Raw genomic sequence first — 19,914 nt, forward strand, 5'->3', positions numbered from 1 at the left:
ACGTTTATGCTAGCATGCCTTTATGCCATCTAAGTTCTTTATAGTTTATATTTTTAATATTTTGTAGAGTCCTTTTACTACCATGTAGTTTATGAATACAATAAGTAATCAATATTTTGCTTAGCAAAAAATCCAGAGATGCAAACAGTTGTGGATTAGACCCTAAATCCCCTGATGGTCTCAACTAGAGCAGACCCATTGAATCAAGAACTTACATAAATGTTGACTTATCAAGTTCCCATTGATGGAATGGTGTACTCTAGCATCTATGTTTGGTCCCCCTTTAATCACTTTTGCTATCATCAGATACTTCTGTTTTACACGTTCTATCCCCTAACATGTGAATTTTAATATGCTTATTTTTAAAAATTGGATGTTGTCATAAAACTCAGAGAAGATGAGAAATTTTGAAGGATAGCTGAGTTTCAGTGCACATTGGTTTGTTTCAGTGCAACATTAGGTATGTTTGGATTAAAATGTGGAACCTATATGTTTCTTCTCCATCGTCTTGTGCAAGTGGCACGATTATAGCCATTACATCCTCTTTGCCCAGAGGGAAAAAAGTCATGAGTGCCATTTTGTGTATAATTGAATATCTAGGTGAATAGAGGAGCAAATGTCTTTCAAGTGTCAGTTTTCTTGCTGGCTGAGTTAGAAGTGAAAATGCAGGCAGTGAAATCTTCCCGGCAATACTTCAGTGTAGGAAAAAAGGGCGCTCCTCCTGACCGGAGGGACCTTGAAGATAAATGTCAACATAGTTTGGTTGCCAGGTTATAAATTTTACTCAGCACAAGGTTGTTTTTTGTTTGTTTTTGTAATGAAAACCCTGGCATTTTATCCCTAGCTGTCCTTCTTGTCTGTCTATGAGGTGACTTCTGTGGGCCAACCATCCAATTTATCATAGATATCAGGGATAGCCTGGTATACTGTTCTGAACATTGGACTAGGACACTGGGAAACCAGGGTTCAAATCCTGGCTTGGCCATGTAAACTGACTGGGTAATCTTGGGCAAGTTACACTCTCTCAGCCTCATAGGATGGCAATGATAAACTCCCTCTCAACAAACTTGCCAAGAAAACCCATAAAGATAAGTTCGTTTTAGGGTTACTATAAGCTGGAAATGGCTTGAAGGCACACAACAACAGCGCCAGACTCTTTCCCAAGGTAGCAGGAAGGTAGTGCCTCACGAAGCAGTTGTTTGGGGGTAATAGAAAACTGTTATAGCCTAGAACAATGTGTGGTGTGGTCTACCTTGCACCACCTTAAGTTACTGTGCTGCATTCTGGTGTAGTGGAGGATCCTGTCTCATTATCAATATTAAACAAAGGTTTAACAGTTTCCAAATTCTGGTTCTTGGCACCTACTCTTTGGCCATGTAGATAGCCCTCCTCAACCAGAAACAGGCAAGGCAGGCCTATGACTAACTTCTTCAATTTTTTTTTCTCCCGTCTGCCTGATGAAGACGCCAGTTTGACTTTGAAAGCTTGCAGCATGTCTTTACACATTTTGGTTGTCCCGATAAAGGTATCATTGTTTGAATGTTATTGGACCTGCTATATGGCCAACACGGCTACCCCTAGATGTTGTGTCACTATCTTAGCCACCCATGAAAAAGTTGTAAGATTTTGGAATATTTTGAAATTCCAGAATTCCAGATAAAAGAGATTCAACCTGTGTAACAAAGAAAATGAACAGATGCATTATGCCAATTCCACGCAGACAGTACATTGCAAGCTTTCTGTTTCAAACCAAAAAACCCTTCTCCCTGAATTCTTTCTACGTTCTCAGCTCCCCAAGATCCAATTCAGATGTTCTCCATTCTTCTCCTCCTAACTATACCTTGCACTCTACTTCTGACTTCCTAACTCTATTCATTCTGCTCCTATCAGTTTCTTTTGCAGACAGACATCGGGTTATAACCTTCCCTTCCATTGGCCTTCCTTCACAGCAATCCCACTTCATGGTAGGGCAGTAGCATTGCTAGGATTGCTGTCTTGAGACAATAGGCTTGATCAATGGCAGTTTATGGTTCTGAGGTTGATGGGGTGGTTAATCCAGTATAGGTTTATCTGATCTTGGCTATCCTCAAAATAGGTTCAGCGCCTTGGCCATGCTTTAAAATTCATACCAAACCTGGAAGAGATTCATTGCCCTGCTGACAATGGAGCTGGCTGCTGATTTATATACTCAGGGACACCAGTCAGAGATTAAACTTTGGATTGTTACTTTTGAAATAAATCTATCTTTATCTCACGTTCATGTCTTTCAGCATACTTGTGTTTTGTCATGACTGCCCTGGGGGTGACGGCAGGAGCCCATCGTCTGTGGAGCCACAGGTCCTACAAAGCCAAGCTGCCTTTGCGGATATTCCTGGCATTCGCCAATTCCATGGCATTTCAGGTTGGCGTGTCTTCTAGATTAAATGTGTGTGTGTGCAGCTTGATTTCTCTGCAATACAAAGAAGGATGCTTCTTTATACCAACTCAGAATAGTGGAACAGACTCCTTTGGACAGTGGTGGACTGTCCTCCATTGGAGGTCTTTAAGCAGAGATTGGATAACCATCTCCCAGAAGTGCTTTACTTGTATATTCCTGCATGGCAGAGAGTTGGACTAGGTGGACTTTGTGGTCCCCTCTACCTCTATAATTCTATCATTTTAATGCAGACCTCTTGTCCTCTTAGCCTGGTATTATTTGCACTGAATACAAAGGGTAATTCAGGTAGGAGTTTATTTTTCTATCCCAAGACCTATCCAAAGATGCCAGGGATTGAACCCAGAATCTTCATGCAAAACTTGTCATCTGCTACTGAGTTAGGGCTGGCTGGGAGATTCTTAGAAGTATAATACAAGCCCTCAGCTTTTCCTAAGTCTGTATATGGCCCATGCAAACAGGCAGATGAATGAATGAGGTGGATCTCTTGCTTGACACCATGGGAAGGACAGCCAGGAGTGTACCAGACCCATAATTTTGAGATCTAGGACAATGACATCAGACAGGTGTTTTTATGTGTCTGCCTATGCATGTGTAAACTGTTCCATCTAGTCTTTTCCTTCTTAACCTATTTTTCTGTGGCAAGTAAAACTTCCATAGAACCAAAAGGGAAACACAAGATGGAAATGCATGCAAGGTATGGACCTCATGCCTTTGAAATTCTGTAAATGAAGTAGTGTAATTGTACCATAAAAGTCTTACTTGGGACTATCTCTAAACAATTTATAGTTTTCCCTGCTATTTCAACATTTGTGTTTGAAATAGGAATATTGGCTATGAAATCAGAATTCAACAATATAAGAATTCAGAGGCCTATACTGATTCAACACCTATACTGGACCTACCATTAGTTGATTGTTTTGGACATCTAGTTTTGGTTGTTATGAATAAGGACAATAAACAGTTATTTAATTTATAATTACTACTGATTCCAAGGAGAAGTGTAAGTGGGATCCCCCCCCCCCAGTACCAAAAACAACATGACCCCTTGAATATTGCACATCCTAAAGAGGAGAGAGGTAATTAGCTGTTATCTCTTAGGGTGAATCTGGACTGTAGAAATAATGCAGTTTGACACCACTTTAAGTTCTCTAGCTCCATCCTGTAGAATCCTGGTACTTGTAGTTTTACAAGGTCTTTCGTCTTCACTACCAAAGAGTACTGGTGCCTCACAAAAGATGGAGCCATGGCAGTTAAAGTGTGTCAGACTGCATTATTTCTAAGGTGTAGATGTACCCTGAGTAAAATTGCTCAGCCTTCCTGATGTTTTTCCTTTCAGAATGATATTTTCGAATGGGCTCGAGACCACCGAGTGCACCATAAGTACTCTGAGACAAATGCCGATCCCCACAATGCTCAGCGTGGCTTCTTTTTCTCCCACATCGGCTGGCTATTTGTCCGGAAACATCGAGATGTCATTGAGAAAGGAAGGAAGCTGGACTTCAGTGACCTGCTGGATGACCCCGTTGTCATGTTTCAAAGAAAGTAAGTGAAATTAAGGGATAGGGAAATTGAAGGGTATCAACAAAAGTTTTATAATCTGAGAAGAAAAATTAAATCCATGTTTGTTGCCATTTTGGTGTCTTTTTCTGTAGGAACATGTGTTTCAGTTGCTGAAGACTCCCAGAACTAATGCCTTCATTGTGTACATGCTTAGGTGCATATCTCTTCCCTGAAAAATGTGTTTATAAATAATAAACATTTTTAAGAATTCTTACCAGAAGAATTTTTTGAAAAATCTTGCCAACTTTATAGCAATTCTTGTGATCACTATAAGTTAAGAGGTGACTTGACGGCACATAGACATACAATCAAGTAGGAAAAAAATATTATGTGTCTGTTAAAAAGACTGCAGTGATTTGGGTTTTTTAGTATCTGAAACCCGCTTTAATACATGAGATTGTGATAATAATATAGAATTTTTAATTATTTCCTTGGTGACCCTATGAAGTCTTCATAGGGCTTAGGCAAGGGATATTCAGAGGTGGTTTGCAATTGCTCTCCTTTGAAAAATCGCCTGCAACAACTGGTATTCCTTGGCAGGAGTGGGACGCCTCAATGATGATTAAATCACGGGAGGCAAGTGTGATTGGCTATCACAGCAGTGTACTTTGAGAATGAGTTAGCCACGTTTTAGCCACAGTAAGCCTCCATGTGATAATCGCCTATGGTTAACCTCCACCAAAAGCATACCATAGAATCTAGAAAATATCTAGAGTGAACACATATTTTGGGACATGGGCAAGTGAGTGAAACCATTTGTACCAGTCCTGTGGATACGGGATTTGTATTATAAGAGTTTATTCTGTAAACTTTCCTGTTCTTTGGCTTTCTACTCAGTATAAATTATTTGGTATTCTAGGAATCTGGATTCCATGACATTTTTTTCTGGCATGCCTAATTTGGATTTCAGGAAATGCAGAGCTGGGAAAAACTACTTTGGGGAGGGCACAGGCTCCCACGGTCCATGCTGGCTGGAGGATGTGGGGAGCTATAGTTCAAAAAAGGAAATATTGTCTTGTGTGCTACAACCCCATCACTCTTTATTTTCTCCCCAGGCATTATGTGGTTTCCGTTATACTGATGTGTTTCGTCGTTCCTACGCTTGTGCCTTGGTACTTCTGGAAGGAGAGTTTGTGGAATTCATACTTTCTCGCTTCTATCCTCCGGTACACTGTTTCACTCAATGTCGCTTGGCTGGTCAATAGCGCTGCCCACATGTATGGTAATCGGCCCTATGACAAGAACATCAACCCACGGGAGAATGCATTGGTCTCCATAGGAGCCATTGGTGAGTTCTAGGAAATCATCTCTTTAACCAGTGCTAAGAATGGCTCTGGCTATTTTTTTCAGACTTCTACCCATATTCTATATCTATATCTGCTGCAAAATGAAGAAGTAAACATTGTTGTAAAATGATGAATTTAGCTTTCCTTTGAACATTCTGACCCTTTCTTTCCCCCAAAGAGACTCAGAATCACCTTACTGCTTAAGCAGCCTAGTGTTGCAAATAAGGAGCTCCTAGTGTAGACTGAGACAGCTATACATCAGTTAATGAAGTGAATGTGTTCCTGGCCATTACTTCTTCCAAAGAAAATTTGGTACCAGAGGTAGAAATAGCATGAAAGGAACATAGATAGGTTCCTGCACCACAAAAAAAGAGGAGCGATTGAACATGTGTCAGCAATCTTTTTATTCAAAACTAACAAAATGCCCATGTGACATGAAACAACCAGGTCAGATAAGCCTTGCATAAATAAACAAAAACATTTTGATCCTCTAGAGACCACTTCAAGTTTTTATTTTGGTGGCGAAACGCATGCATCTATGCTTTTTAAATATGCTTTATAATGAATGAATGAAAATGAATGAAAATTTATTTATATACCGCTATTCCTATATAGATCATAGCAGTTTACAACATAAAATGATACAATTATAACAACGTATATCCCCAACAGTGTAAACAAACTACCCATAACCAATTCAAAGCTATACAAAATCCTCTAAAAACCATTATATTACAATCATTAAAACCATACCATACCATATAAAGAAGCTTCACTATCAGAGGCTTTATTAACTGAGGTATGCCAGTATAAAATGAGGGTCAGCCCTTCAATTAGGGCTGAGGCAGCAACTTCAGTTGATAGATTTTGGAGGGTGTCATCAAACAGTGTCAGATTTGTACCTTATTTGGTTTGAAGTCACTCAGTTTTTAATGCCAGGGATACAGAGAGCTGCTTGTGGGATTTTCAGCCTTGTACGCCAAAATATTTTGGCTGGGTTTAGAGACTGTACAGGACAACCTGGGGAAGAGAGGAAGATACCATTTGTTGGCCTGCCTCAGGCAGCAAAACATCTTGGATCAGCCCTGGATGTATTGAAGGTCTTGTTTGTCTATTCTTAGATTGTTTATTCTTCCCCAGACACTGCTGCCAGCTCTTTATGCTTTTTTCTGAGCACCCCCAGAGATCCAGATTCCAGGCCTGACAATTTTATCTTAACCTCTCAGGCTTTATTGGGAATTGCAGGGACCACAAGGGAACTCGCTACACAACAATTGCAGGAAATGCTCCAAATGTTACTCAGATGGTCTGTTCCAGGAGACAGGACTCCAGAGAGTGACAGTCTGTTCAAGTGGCTGGCTGAAAAGCTGTGTAAGGCCACAGTTGTGATTGGAACATTTGCTTAGACAACAGGACTGGACTGAGCTACCTCTTATTTCCAATTCAGTTTAAAGTATCACTTATGATACAGTAACAAGAAACCACGACAGAGAACACCACCATTTAATTCTAATGTGACAGCTGCCCAGTGGCATCACTGGGGTGGTGGTGCAGGGGGGGTGGAACACACCAGGAGACACCCTAAGAAGGAGTGACAAAACTGCTCCTCTAACACCTGCATTTGGGCAGAAATATGCTGTGACATTTGCCTGTGTCTCTTTAAAATGCTGAAGAGATGGTGTGAGTAGGGTGAGGTTCAGAGGGAGGAAAAAGAGAGGCCCCAGATTTTTTTCAAATTTAATTTAATATTTCAAAATTTTAATTTTTTTAAAAAATTATAAAACGATGTATATGTAAATACGTTTATTCTGTGCATACAATATTTTAATTTAAAGGTACAATTTTCATTTTGCTAGTTGTTTAGGGCACAACTATTACCATTGCATTCAATCATAGGAATTATTATTTTTGTACTAATGTTACTCATAAATCATAATCCCTATGTATCATTGAATGCAATGGTAATAGTTACTATAGTGTGGTATGGAAGGAGGTCAATGGGTGACGCCAACCCTAGTGACGCCACTGCAGCTACCGACTGCAAATAAGCCCTGTATATGTAGCTCCAGAACTTGGGAAAGTTACTTTTTTTGGACCACAGCTCTCAGAATGTCATGGCCAGCTGAGGCTGGGGATTCTGAGAGTAATGATCAAAAAAGTCACTTTCCCAAGTTTGTTGAAAAGAGTTGGACATCTCTGTGATGCCTTATCTACAAATACTATACTTCAAACCATCCACCCACCCCCTAGCTTTCTAGCTATTCAGCAGAATCTTCAGTTCAAGTCTTCAGTCTCCAGTCCATAGCCCATCTATTTTGCCCTGTTGATTTTGTCAATACCCGCTTTCATGGTTACCGTCTGTATGTTTCAATGCATTTTGATTTTCCCCTAGAGACCATGTTTTAGAATAAATCCACTTCTGTACACAATGTAACTGACTGCATGTAAATTTCCCCATTTGGTCTGGGTAGCATCCTCCTGACCTTTGGCACTCAGTAAAGCCACAGACTGTTTGTCTTCCATTCCCTGTTTGTCCTCAGAGGAACAACAGCTACTGAGCCAATGTCAAAGTGCAAATGTTGGGTCCAGATGAAACTCATATTTCTTCTTCTTTTAAACTCTTTGATGAATTAAGAGAGAATCTTCTTTAGGGTGACTGCAGATACCAAAATTGCAACATGGGCAGAAGAGTGGAGGCAAGGAATGGAAGAGTGGAGGCAAGGAATCCCCCTTTTCCAATGTCTGTTGGCTTGCCAAACACTGTGGACAAAGAAGGAGAAACAGCTTTATTCCTATTAATTTAGCTGTTTTTCCTGCCATTTTCTTGTTTTTAATAATTCTTTTCCTCTTCCCACTTTGATTTCATTGATAAGAGAAATAAATCAGCACTGGGACAGATCTTCCACATTGTTGGAATACATCTGGAATGTGAAGCCCCGTACCTTTGGACTGCAAAGGCCCACAGCTTTGTTCAGAATGCTTTCCTTTTTTGCCCCCAAAAAGCTATAAAATGGGAAATTGAAGGTGTATCTGCTGAAGGCAAATGCTTTAAAATTCAACAGTTGAGTCTGATAGTAGATCATTAAATAAACTCAGTAGTTTATTTAATGACACAATGCCAGGTGGACTCTGGTTTGGTTGCCCAGGTTTCCACCGCAGACAAGCAATTAAACCAACTTTATATAAAAAAAGATGCAGTGGCTGCAACTGAGCAACAAATCAAACACACCATAAAGGAGCAAACACTGTTTCCAAACAATCCACATCACATTTGGTTTTTGTATCTTATTATGGTGTACATATTAGTAGAACATGTCAAGAAGTTTTGGAATATGGCTCAGAATATTTTGGATATGTTTAATAACCTATATATTATAAATAACTTGAAATCATTAGGAAGTTGGAATATTTTCTATTTCTAACCATATGTGGTTCTATAGCATTTAGGCCTTCTGGTCACTTGCTGGCTTTTCTCCTTTACTGGACTACATAGTTATATCAGTTCCATACAATTTTAATTTTGTATGTAGCTACATCTCAAGGAATCCTGGGAGTGGACTACAGCTTTCAAGCAGAGTCCTAAATATCTCAGTCAATTAAATGTTGATAAACTGGGGCTACAGCTACACTGCAGAATTAATGCAGTTTGACACAATTTTAACTGCCATGGCTCCATGCTGTAGAATTCTGGAATTTATAGTTTGGTGAGATATTTAGCCTTCTCTGACAGAGCTAAATATCTCACCAAACTATAAACGCCACCAAGTCCAGTGGGATTTGCTCCCTATTAATTGAGCTTATGGTTTCAGCTTCAGTAAGAAGGATTGCCAGATAAATGCCTATCCGGTTAATGTGATCAGTGATGTGTTGTGTGAATAATCTGATACTGTACATCAAGGCTGCATCTACACTGCAAGAATATTTTGGTTTGACATCACTTTAACAGTCGTGGCTCAATGTGATGGAATTCTGGGAACTCTAGTTTCTTGAGGCACCAAAGCGAAGTGCATTCAGCCATACCCATTAAAGTGGTGTCAAATTGGATTATTTCTGCAGTGTCGATGCAGCCCAAGAATGCCATACCAAACACATGGAATCCTACTAAACTCAATTGGACGTATCAAGAAGTACACACAAACAGAATCACACTGTAAAAACTCATTCTGTTTTTAAAATCAAAATTTCTTTCTGAGCATGATGTGTATGGAGAGATCAGATACAGTGGGCCCTTGGTATCCGCTGGGGTTTGGTTCCAGGACACCCTGTAGATACCAAAATCTGTGGATGCTCAAGTCCCATTAAATGGAATGGCATGTAAAATGGTGTTCCTTATATAAAATGGCAAAATCAATTTTTGGCATTTATGTATTTAAATAATATTTTCAAACTTGAATCCATTAATAAAAAATCCATGGATATGGAGGGCTGACTGTATAATTATTGTTAATTCTCAGCTCATTCCCAGGATAATACTGTGAATGTTTGCATAATCATTGTTTTCTAGTAGATGCTGAAGTTATATCTCTCTTTTTAAAAATTCTTTCTGCTGCCTTTGACCCTATTCTCCATTACATCTGGGTTCTTTTTCCCCCCCTCTCTTTTCTTCCAGGCGAAGGTTTCCACAATTACCACCACACCTTTCCATTTGATTATTCGGCCAGTGAGCTTGGCTTGAAGTTCAACCCAACCACGTGGTTCATTGACTTCATGTTTTGGTTGGGTCTGGTCACTGAGCGGAAGCAGGCTCCAAGGGAGATGGTCCAGGCTCGCAAAGAGAGGACTGGAGATGGCAGTTCTTGAGAATCAAAACAAAGTATTTTAATGTTGATGCTGCTGTATGTGCCGTTCGTATGTTTCTTTAGGGGTGTGGGGTGTGTGGGTCTCCTTACCCCAACCTTCTCCTTAGGATGGAAGTAGTATGTTTTCATTGAACATAGGCCAAATAAGTTCCTGGATTAATTCTGTTTTACTCAAGGGCAATGGTTTTCAAACTCTTCTGTTGGGTTGCAACATTAACGCATTATGTATTCACTCATATGCAAAGAAAACCTATTCATTGCAAGAAATTTGGGGGCATGTGCTAATGCAAGGGTGAGTAGTTTTCAGGCAAGGGCTTGGAAAGTTGTTATTTTGGACCCAAGCTCCAAGAACCCATTCCACCACCCACCCCAGGATGGTTGCTGGCCATGCTGGCAGGCTGATTATGGGACTTGAAGTTCAAAAAAGGAAATTTTTCAGGCTCTCTTTGGAGCTTGTTTGATCTCTTTTGCTTCCCCACCCCAGCTAATTGCATAATAACTACTGGATGAAAATGGTCATTCAATGCTGCACTCAATCACTTGAGTCATACATGAATCATGTGCAGGTATGTGTTCTGCACATACAAGAACAAATCTGCATCAGAATTATGACACAGAAGGGGTCATAATATAAAATATTAAAATTGGCTAGCAGCGCTGGACACAGACCTGACTAACAAATTCATACTTATAACTGAAGAGAGGAACTAAAATAAGTGATTAGCAGAAGGCCACTCTCAGCAGACAATAATGGCCAGTTGTTCTTTTCATCTTATACGGACCTGTTTGGTCAGCACTTTTAGGACTGCAGTCCCATTTTACAACTAGGGTACACTGAAGATACACAGAGATCAGAGATACACAACTTGCATGGATCAGGCAGGCAAATAAATGTGCATGAGGCTGCAGCCTTGTAATGGTTATTGTTAATTTTGGAGTTGGGAAAGGTTGCAGATTCACCACAAATCTTGTACATATAAACCAGTAGAGTCCCATCTACTTTCTGCCCATGACTGTTCTCAAAGTATGCTTCCATCTGGTTGTGTTATTTGAGCTTGTTTTTCACACTCCACAGTGGTGGCATTTTGATACTACTTTAACTGTCAAAGGTCCACCCTATGGAATCTTGGCATTTATAGTTTGGTAAGATCTTTAGAATTCTCTGCCGGAGAGCACCACACTACAAATCCCAATATTCCAAAGGATACAACCATTAAAGTGTCAGTTAATATGGTATCAAAGTGCTTTCACTGTGTATTGTGGATGGGAAGATGGATGGTCTAGGACAGTGATTCCCAGAATCACTGTCCTCAGGTGTAGTTAGATAAACAGTGTCAGGTGTGTCTCACCATTGGCCATGCAAGCTAGAACATCTGATATTTGTGAATCCAGAAATAGTTGCAGACCCAAGCTGGAGAATCACTGCTCTAGACCAACCATGCAGAACACTCTCCTGTAGCTGTTTATACCAGCAGGTGTTCAGCAGTGGTCTGCAGATTTTCTGTTAAGGGTAGTTTGTCCACCACTGTCAATCTTCACATTTAAGATTTCCAGATAAATTCCCAAAGGAACCTGAGAGTTCCTCAGTAGCCAGTTTGAAAACCATTGCTTTAGCAGAATTAAATCATGGATGGATATAGCCTATATTTGTAGCTGTCTTAAGTGCAGTGTTTCGGAAGGTTAGATATTATTTAATATTAGAGTTCAGTGTAGTAGATCTTTTGACTTGAGTCATCATGACTATGGCCAGTGAGTACACTAATATGGTTGCACATGTACACTCTTGACAGAATAGAGGAACTGAGTTAAAACGTAGTTCGAATGAGCAAGCGAGTGAATTGTTTCATTTTAAGTCATGGTAATATTTCTCCTCTGCTGCTCTGCTCTGGTTTCTTGGAGACTTGGGATGGGAGGTTTAATATGCAAACTCAGCAACTCATGAAGCTAGAGAGGGCCTACTGAAGCAAGCAGGAGCCAGGTAGAGAGTAGGATATCTCACTTGGGCAGCAGCTGACAAAGGCCTCATCTGCACTGCAGAGACTGTCCAGTTTGACACCGCTTTAACTACCTTGGCTCAATACTGTGGAATTTTGAGATTTATACCGTAGTTTGTTTAGCCTTCTCTGACAGAATGCTCTGGTGGCACAACAAATTAAAAATCTCATGATTCCATAGGATTAAGTCATTGCAGTTAAAGTGGTGTCAAACTGGATTATCTCTGCAGTGCAGATGAGGTCAAAGAAGAACAGGAGAGACCTAATATGCAGGCAACTCAATCATGAGAGAGCCAACATGGTGTTGTGGCTTGAGTGTTAGACTAGGACTCTTGGAGACCAGAGTTTGAACCCTTTCTCAGGCATGGAGACCCAATGGTGACCTTCAGCAAGTCACATCCTCTCAGCCTTAGAGAAGAGGGATGGCAAACCTCCCCTGAATGAATCTTGCCAAGAAAACCCTAAGATAGGGTAATTTGGTAACTGGATAATTTGGAGTTGACTTGAAATCAGTGATGTACCCCCCCTTCAATTCTTTGAATTGCAATACAGTGCAGTAGTGGCCAGTAGATTCCATGTCCTGTCATGCACTGACAGGAGAGTTCCTGGCAGGCCCTGATTCAGTGTATTGCTCTCAGCATTCCAGATTTGATAGGTCAGTGCAGCTCAAAGCAGCAATCTGTGGACTAGTGCCAGTTTCCAAGCCATCAGCTTCCAGTCTACAGCAAATTCCTAGGAAACTATGTGAATACAATAATAAAATGGAATAAATATGATACTGATTCCCAGCATACTGGGGGAGGGGGGGAATTGCTGGTTCACCAGGTCAAATAGATTGTGAAACATTGTCTTTGGCTACAATTGCCTGCTTCTAGCTGCTGTCACCACTTGCATTCCCACTGGTTGGGGATCCACAATGGTGCCTGTGAACCATCCCTCGGTTTGTTCTTCTGTAAAGCAGGAGAACTGGACAGAAAAATGAGGCATATTTAAAAGAATTTTACAAAAAAGTTTGTGTGAGTGTGGATGTGTCTTGCACTCAAAGGTCAATATGTTGGAGCAAGGAGGACGAGGCTAGAGACTCAAGTATGGTTCGCCGGGTACTGCCTAGTTTGATCCGAACTGGTCTAGACATCTAGATGCATGTGCCAGGGAAGGGAGCCCTCATTTGATCAGCGATGGCATTAACAACAGTAATTTCTAATATACTCCAAATCCTAGACTGCGGACATGAAATGAGATTGCTGAATCCCAGAGCTTGGGGAAGTTACTTCTGAGGGATTTGGGGACCTGCAATAAAAGGTAATTTTTGTAAACTCCATTGAAGGATTGTTTAATAGGGTAAGGAGAAGGATTGCCTCCTTGGTTTGGGGTGGAAATTGAGTGGCCTTCCAAATATTGATCAACTCCCAGCAGCCCTAGCCCAGCATAGCTAATGGTGAGGAATGCTAGGAGTTGCAGTTCAATAAGATCTGTAGGAGTCCACGTTCTCACCTATGACTTAGGATAGTAAGTCAAGGAAGTTGGATGGAAGAAATGGGGTGGCCACCTCTTGATCTCTTCCCTGGAAGCTACACCCCGCTTCCTCTCCTCCCTGTCTCCAGCTCACAGACAGGACCTTTCATGGTCATATATGACTGTGGTGTGGATTACAAAGGCCTGGAATACACAAGACATATTGAAACAATTCTGGTGTTGAGTGAGAAACTGTCATTGTTGGAAAAGATAGAAAGAGAAGAGGGAGATTTCCCTTTGTTGCAAGACCAATGCTCCTCTGATTTTTTTTAAAAAAACTTTTGGTTGACTTTGTTTTGTTGTTCAATAGGCAATTCATTTATTGAAGAGCAGGTACTTGTATTTAACATCTCTATGCTTTGTGGGCCAAAAATGAAGTATGTTATATAGGTGATTAATTTTACTGTCATATATGCAGTTGTCATTTGTAACTGTGTACAACTAAATGATGTCTTAAACCAAATAAAGCTTCATTTTAAATGTTTGGATATTTAATTTATCTTCTAGTTGGTCAAGGTTTACTGTGGCATGCACATTATAAATTATCCTATATTCAGTAGGTATCTTAAACAAACCACCTCCATCACAAGAGCTTGGAAATTTAACTTTTTGGACCATGGCGTCTAGAACTCCCAGGCAACGAGACCAGTGTCCATCCTGTTTGGGAGACTGAGAGAGTTGTAGTCTTGAAAAGTAACTTTTGGAAGGTTTGTGTTTGACCATTGGGCCCAAAAAGCATGCAATGCCCATTAGTTACCAAACAAAATGTATCTTTTTTAAAATATGGTTTACATAGCCTTAGGATCTGCCTGATTCTCTTTAAAATGCATGTTGGTTTAAGAAGGATTCTAAAGCCTTTCATCTCGTGTATTAGCTTGTTTTCCTGAGAGATAAATGAGCGGAAAAGGAATTGAACAGACTTCCAAATTTTGAAATGCAGATTGCATGGTGAAATGTCTAGAACTGGAAAAAATCCTGCTTGTCTCATATTCATTTTAACTCTAACTGCTGTATTAGAATGTTAATTTATTTCATTTCTTTTATATTCTGTTTTTCTCAGCCCAGGGACTCAAGCTGGCTTAGAGAAGTTAAAACAGATACAGATAAAAGTTCACATCACACAGAACTTAAATTATAATTAAACAATCAAATGAATTAAAAGCAATTTAAAATCATGCTCATTAAAAAGAGAGAAAGAAACCAATACATACAGACAATCCAGCACATTATTAAAGGCCATTTCTCTATGAAGCATTATTTCTTTTCAAAGCCCTGTCAAAACCAACCAAACAAAAAAAGTTTCACCTATCCATGGAAGGATAGCAAGGAAGGCAGCAGTCTAGCCTTTCTAGCTCCAGAGCTTGGGAGCAGCCACCAAGAAGCACCTCTCTCATTTTCACCAGATGAACCTATAACGGTGGTTGGATGGAAGGAAAGTCCTCCCTAGAAGAGCTCAAAACATGGGAAGGCTCATATGAGAGAAGGCAGTCCCTCGAGTTACCAAGACTGGGCCTTATCTAATGTCTCAGGAAGAAACAAGGAACATTTGGTACTCTTATTCTTACTGAACATCTATCTTTTATAATCAGTAGGAATAATAATACCAAACAGAACAGAAAGCCCCATAAGCACTATCTTGGAAGTAATTCCTTTTGAGCTCAGTGGACCCTACGTCTCAGTAGACAAATATAAGTGAATACTCCAGGGGTGGAAATTGTGCAGCCCTTCAAATGTTGGATTGCAGCTCCCAGAATTACTTGCTACTGGATGTTCCAGTTAGGATTGCTGGGAGCGTTAGTCCAAGAGCATCTGGAGGACCAGACAATTCTCATACCTAGTCTCTATCTCCTAAATCCAGTTTTTAGGCCAAGTTAGAGCAGACTCATCAACTGCTGAATGGTAAGTCAAAATTTATGTAAATCCCAATGACTCAGTCATCTCACTGTAGTTGGGACTAGCAAGTGGATTTAGACCTAAGGCTGCAATCTTCTACATACATTCAGTTAAGGCTGATTGTAAGATCCACTTACTAGCCCCTAGTAGAATTTTGTTGTTGTGTGGCTTTTGAGATATTTCCAAATTATGGTGACAGTGGCAAGCCTCCTCTGAACAAATCTTGCCAAGTAAACCTTATGATAGGTTTGCCTTAGAGTCACCATAAGTCAGAAACATGAAGGCACACAGCATGCACACAAGGGGACCCTGTTCAGGGGTTTTCTAAGGCTGAGAATATTTGACTCATCCAAGATATCCCAGTGGGTTTCCATAGTAAAGCAGGGAACTGAACCCTGATGTCCAGCATAAATCAATCAAATTGATAGGTTGTTGTTGTGTGTGTCTTCAAGATGTTTCCAACTTATAGCGATTCTAAGGGGTCATGTGGTTTTCTTGGCAAGATTTGTTCAGAAGGGGTTTGCCATTGCCATCCTGTGAGACTGAGAGGATTTACAGTACTTCTCAATATATGGACGTGGGATTGCACTCCGAGGGTATTTCCTGAGTAAATGGGATCCCAGTGATCCCATGAGCCCAAGGGATCTTTAAACTTTACAGACGGAATCCAACTGGTGGCTTGTGCTGGAACAATTGAGGGCTATGGCAGCAAAGTACTTTTTACCCATTGCTTAAGGAGATATCTAGTGCAACATCTTTACTTCTACTGTGCAACAGCAGTTAGATAGCACCAGAATAAATCTTCTCCAGGCTACAGATTGGCTGTGGTGGTGTACCCTGGCTCTCCTGTGTAGCCAAGGAAGAAAGAACAGCCATTACTCTTGGGATCTCCAATCTAACTACCTCCACCATCAAACAGACCCCTCTTTTCTGGCAGCTTCTTCCCCTTCCCCACCTACCTCACTATGCCATGTAGTAAAACTGGTTTTGAATGGCGAGGTTTCAAAAACATTTTGCCATGTACTGTGGTGGCCAATTCTTCTGAGGAAAAATATTGTTGCATTTTTTAAAAAATAGTAAACACGCACAATTTAGTTCCATCTTGACCTTGGTCTTAAGCAAAAAGGGTGTTATATCTAAGAGCCTTATCTCATGACAAAAGAAAGCTGAAGCAGAGCTGGAAGGAAGTGCCTTTCTCCTTGCCTCTCTGCATGCTAGTAGCACTTCCATTCTCCTTTCCATGGGAAACAGTCATAAAAGTGTGCCTTTTGCCAAATAGATTTTTCCAGTGGGATAAAAGGCCCACTTTTACAACTGTTTCCCTCCGGAAGAGAATGGAAGTATTTTGATGCTATATCAAAAGGCATGGAGAAACCTGCTACTTTCCAGCTCCATTTTGGATTTATTTTTTATTTTTTTACTCATGCAATAAGGCTCTTTGCTATGGCAAGGCATGGCAAACCCCACTGATTCCTGACTAAAGATTTTTGTAACTGGATTTGCTATTTCAGAGGCAAAACCTCCTCTGAGTATTCTTTGTCTAAGAAAACCCCATGAATTAATGGATTGATTGAAGCCTATCTAGTCATGACCAGCCACTTGCTAATAGTTCTGGGAAAGCACCTAGTACTTTCCTCCCCGCCCCCCCGCCCCCCCTGAAAATTAACTGCTTGATTATCCTCCTTTCTGGAAAAGAAAGTAGCTATGAGCTGTTTTTATTTCCTTCCTCTCCTGTCCCAGCTGTGAAATAGGCTAACACCAGAAGTCTGTAAAAGCATAGATGTACAGCTAGAGACAGATCTGGGCTGTAACTCTGGATGCTTCTTTAGGTTATAAACCTCCCCCTTCCCAAACCTATTAGGTGTGTGTGATGTGTGTGTGTGAGAGAGAAACAACCTTCCCCATCACTGTCTTGCAGACATATTGGACTACAGTACCCGTCATCCCTAGTTATCAAGACTAGTCATGGTGGCTGGGGAAGATGAGCTGTCTCTGAGCACATCTGGAGGATAGCAGGGTATTGTGGCTGTGTGCTTTCAAATTGTTTTTGACTTATGGTGACCCTAAGGCAACATTATCACAGGGTTTTCTTAGTAAGATTTGTTCAGAGGGTTTTTTTTGCCATGACCTTCCTCTGAGGCTGAGAGAGTGTAGCTTGCTCACAGTTACCTAATGGATTTCCATGGCCGAGTGGGGATTTGAACCCTGGTATCCAGAGCTGTAGTCCAATTCTCAAACCACTACACCACGCTGGCTTTCATACTAGGCTGAGGAAGGGTAATCTAATGCCATGAATCCCCATCTATCTCAACTTGTGTGTGTGTGTGTGTGTGTGTGTGTATTTAATAAGATATCACAAAAACTCCACAAGCCTCCAAAAATTGCATTCAAAGGAAACTAAAACCTGGACATATATCCGAATTTAAACTAGGGCAATTGGGAAGTGGGATTAATCTGGACTCATGTCATCAAAATAAACCAATTCCCCCCCCCCCCCAAACTCAGGGTACAGCCAAAATAAGCTTTGCATCCTGACATTAATCCTTCTTTTTAACTGAATCTCCTTCAGCGGAGTTGTGACCTGGGGCTAACTAGACGAGATCTCCAAGAGGAACTGTTTAGGTTTGGGGAATCCTAGTGTGGTGCAGGAGATGTGACAATTTATGATGTCCCTCCCCACCATAATCCAGTGTTTGCTGCACCAGTAAAAGCATGCAAACATTTGGGCTGGCCTTAATAAATGTATTGCCAAACTGTGGATTTTGTTTTTACATTTGTAAGTAATTTTTAGTACTTAGTTTTATTTTTATTTATTGATTGGTATCCCCTAAAGGTACAAGATCCCATCTGATCATGGAAGCTAAGAACAGGCAGCCCTAGTTAGTACTTGGATGGGAGCTCCCAGAGGAAGGAACTGGCAAAACCATCTCTGAGGATTCCTTGCCTAAGAAAACTCTATGAAATTCATGGATCATCATAAGTTGACAGGTGTCTTGAAGGCATATTCACACACACACACACACACACACAGAGAGAGAGAGAGAGAGAGAGAGAGAGAGAGAGAGATCTTTATTTTCTAGTTATACACAAGATTAAGTCAAGGGATACCCTATCACAGGGCTGGGGATTGTGTTGTATCGTTGAACTGCAACTCTCGACATCCCTTGCTATTGGCTATGCTGGAAAATACTGCTGGGAATTGAGAGTTGTATAATTCCCATGCCTCCTCTAATGTTCTGAGAATGGTAAGACATGCATAAACATACACATGCACCTCACTCAGCTGCCCAGTTTCCTAGTGTAACAAACCTGACCTTGATCAGCACAAAAGAAATCAAGATGGCGTCTAAGAGGACAAAGGCACAGCCATCTTGAACTCTTCCATGAATTAACATTAGCCAGTTATGCATTACCTTAACTGCTGAGTATTTACCATACTCATGCTGTGCAAAATATAAGACAATTCAAATGCCTTCGCAACCGAAGAGGCAAGCTAGGAAATGATGGAGAACGTCATTGTCCAACAATATTAAACAAGCCTTGTTTTTTTTATGCACATATGACCCAAGGCTGCTGATACAGAGTCTCTGAACTACACATATCCACAAGATAAGCCATCCACAAGATGGCTGGATCATCCACCCTTCCATCTGCTGATACTTGGTCAGCAGTGACAGTGGGGGAGGTACTATTCCCCAAATCCCTCAGCTAGTTGAATGTAATGACTCCCATACATAGGATTACTACTTACTCCAGTCCCATTTGATTACAACTGGGGCATTTTTTTTTTGTTTTCTGCCTGTGGATAGCCTATGGATGGACTGGGGCCAGTGCCTGCCTTTTATAGGTGACATGGTGAGTTTGAGTCAATACGCCTAGTTTCAGTAGAGTGTGTTGTGCTTTTATAACTGCATTAAGGTCTTGTGGTTACTGTCTTGAATTTGTTGGGAGACTTGTTTGTAGTGTAAATGAAAACCAAGGGCAGATTCCTTGAGATGGATGTTGAATTTTTATTGGTTTTAGTCTTAGTTGAGTTTCTTAATGTCTTTTTATCAGTTTGTTGAAATGATGATTGTATCTAAAGAATTATCTTACTGTTCTTCGTCCAACTGGTGTTTATCAGTATTAATATGTTATGAATGAACTGTAAAATGCTTGAGTGATTTCTAATAAACCATTACTGATGCATTTTGTTTATTTCTTCTCATTTGACCAAGGGCAGTTCAGCAAACAAAGAAATAAAAACTTAGTGGAAGGGACTGTAATCTCATTTCCAGAACGGGATTCTTCCGAACCACAAGCTAGGTTGTCAATCATTATTTGGCCATTAGTGTGATCCTTCTTTTCTATTGGTTTTAAATGCTTTTGAAATTTGGCTTCCAGAGATGATTTTTAAAAAATACCCTGGAGATCAAATCTAATTTTGACAT

At 40.5% G+C, this 19,914-nt stretch overlaps 1 protein-coding gene across 1 annotated transcript in view; it reads left to right on the forward strand.

Moving 5' to 3' along the window:
• Positions 1-19,661, forward strand: part of SCD5 (stearoyl-CoA desaturase 5) — a 52,785-nt gene extending 33,124 nt beyond the window's left edge. Inside the window, exons 2-5 of the mRNA XM_089526224.1 lie at positions 2,271-2,401; positions 3,774-3,979; positions 5,053-5,285; positions 9,893-19,661. Of these exons, the coding sequence (XP_089382350.1) occupies positions 2,271-2,401; positions 3,774-3,979; positions 5,053-5,285; positions 9,893-10,083 (761 nt within the window). The 3' untranslated portion in view covers positions 10,084-19,661. The remainder of the gene's footprint in view (positions 1-2,270; positions 2,402-3,773; positions 3,980-5,052; positions 5,286-9,892) is intronic.
• The last annotated feature ends 253 nt before the right edge of the window (positions 19,662-19,914 follow it).

The sequence above is a fragment of the Sceloporus occidentalis genome, unplaced genomic scaffold, assembly GCF_023333645.1.
Source record: "Sceloporus occidentalis isolate IW3139 unplaced genomic scaffold, rSceOcc1.0.p SCAF_5, whole genome shotgun sequence".
In the NCBI taxonomy this organism is placed as follows: domain Eukaryota; kingdom Metazoa; phylum Chordata; class Lepidosauria; order Squamata; family Phrynosomatidae; genus Sceloporus; species Sceloporus occidentalis.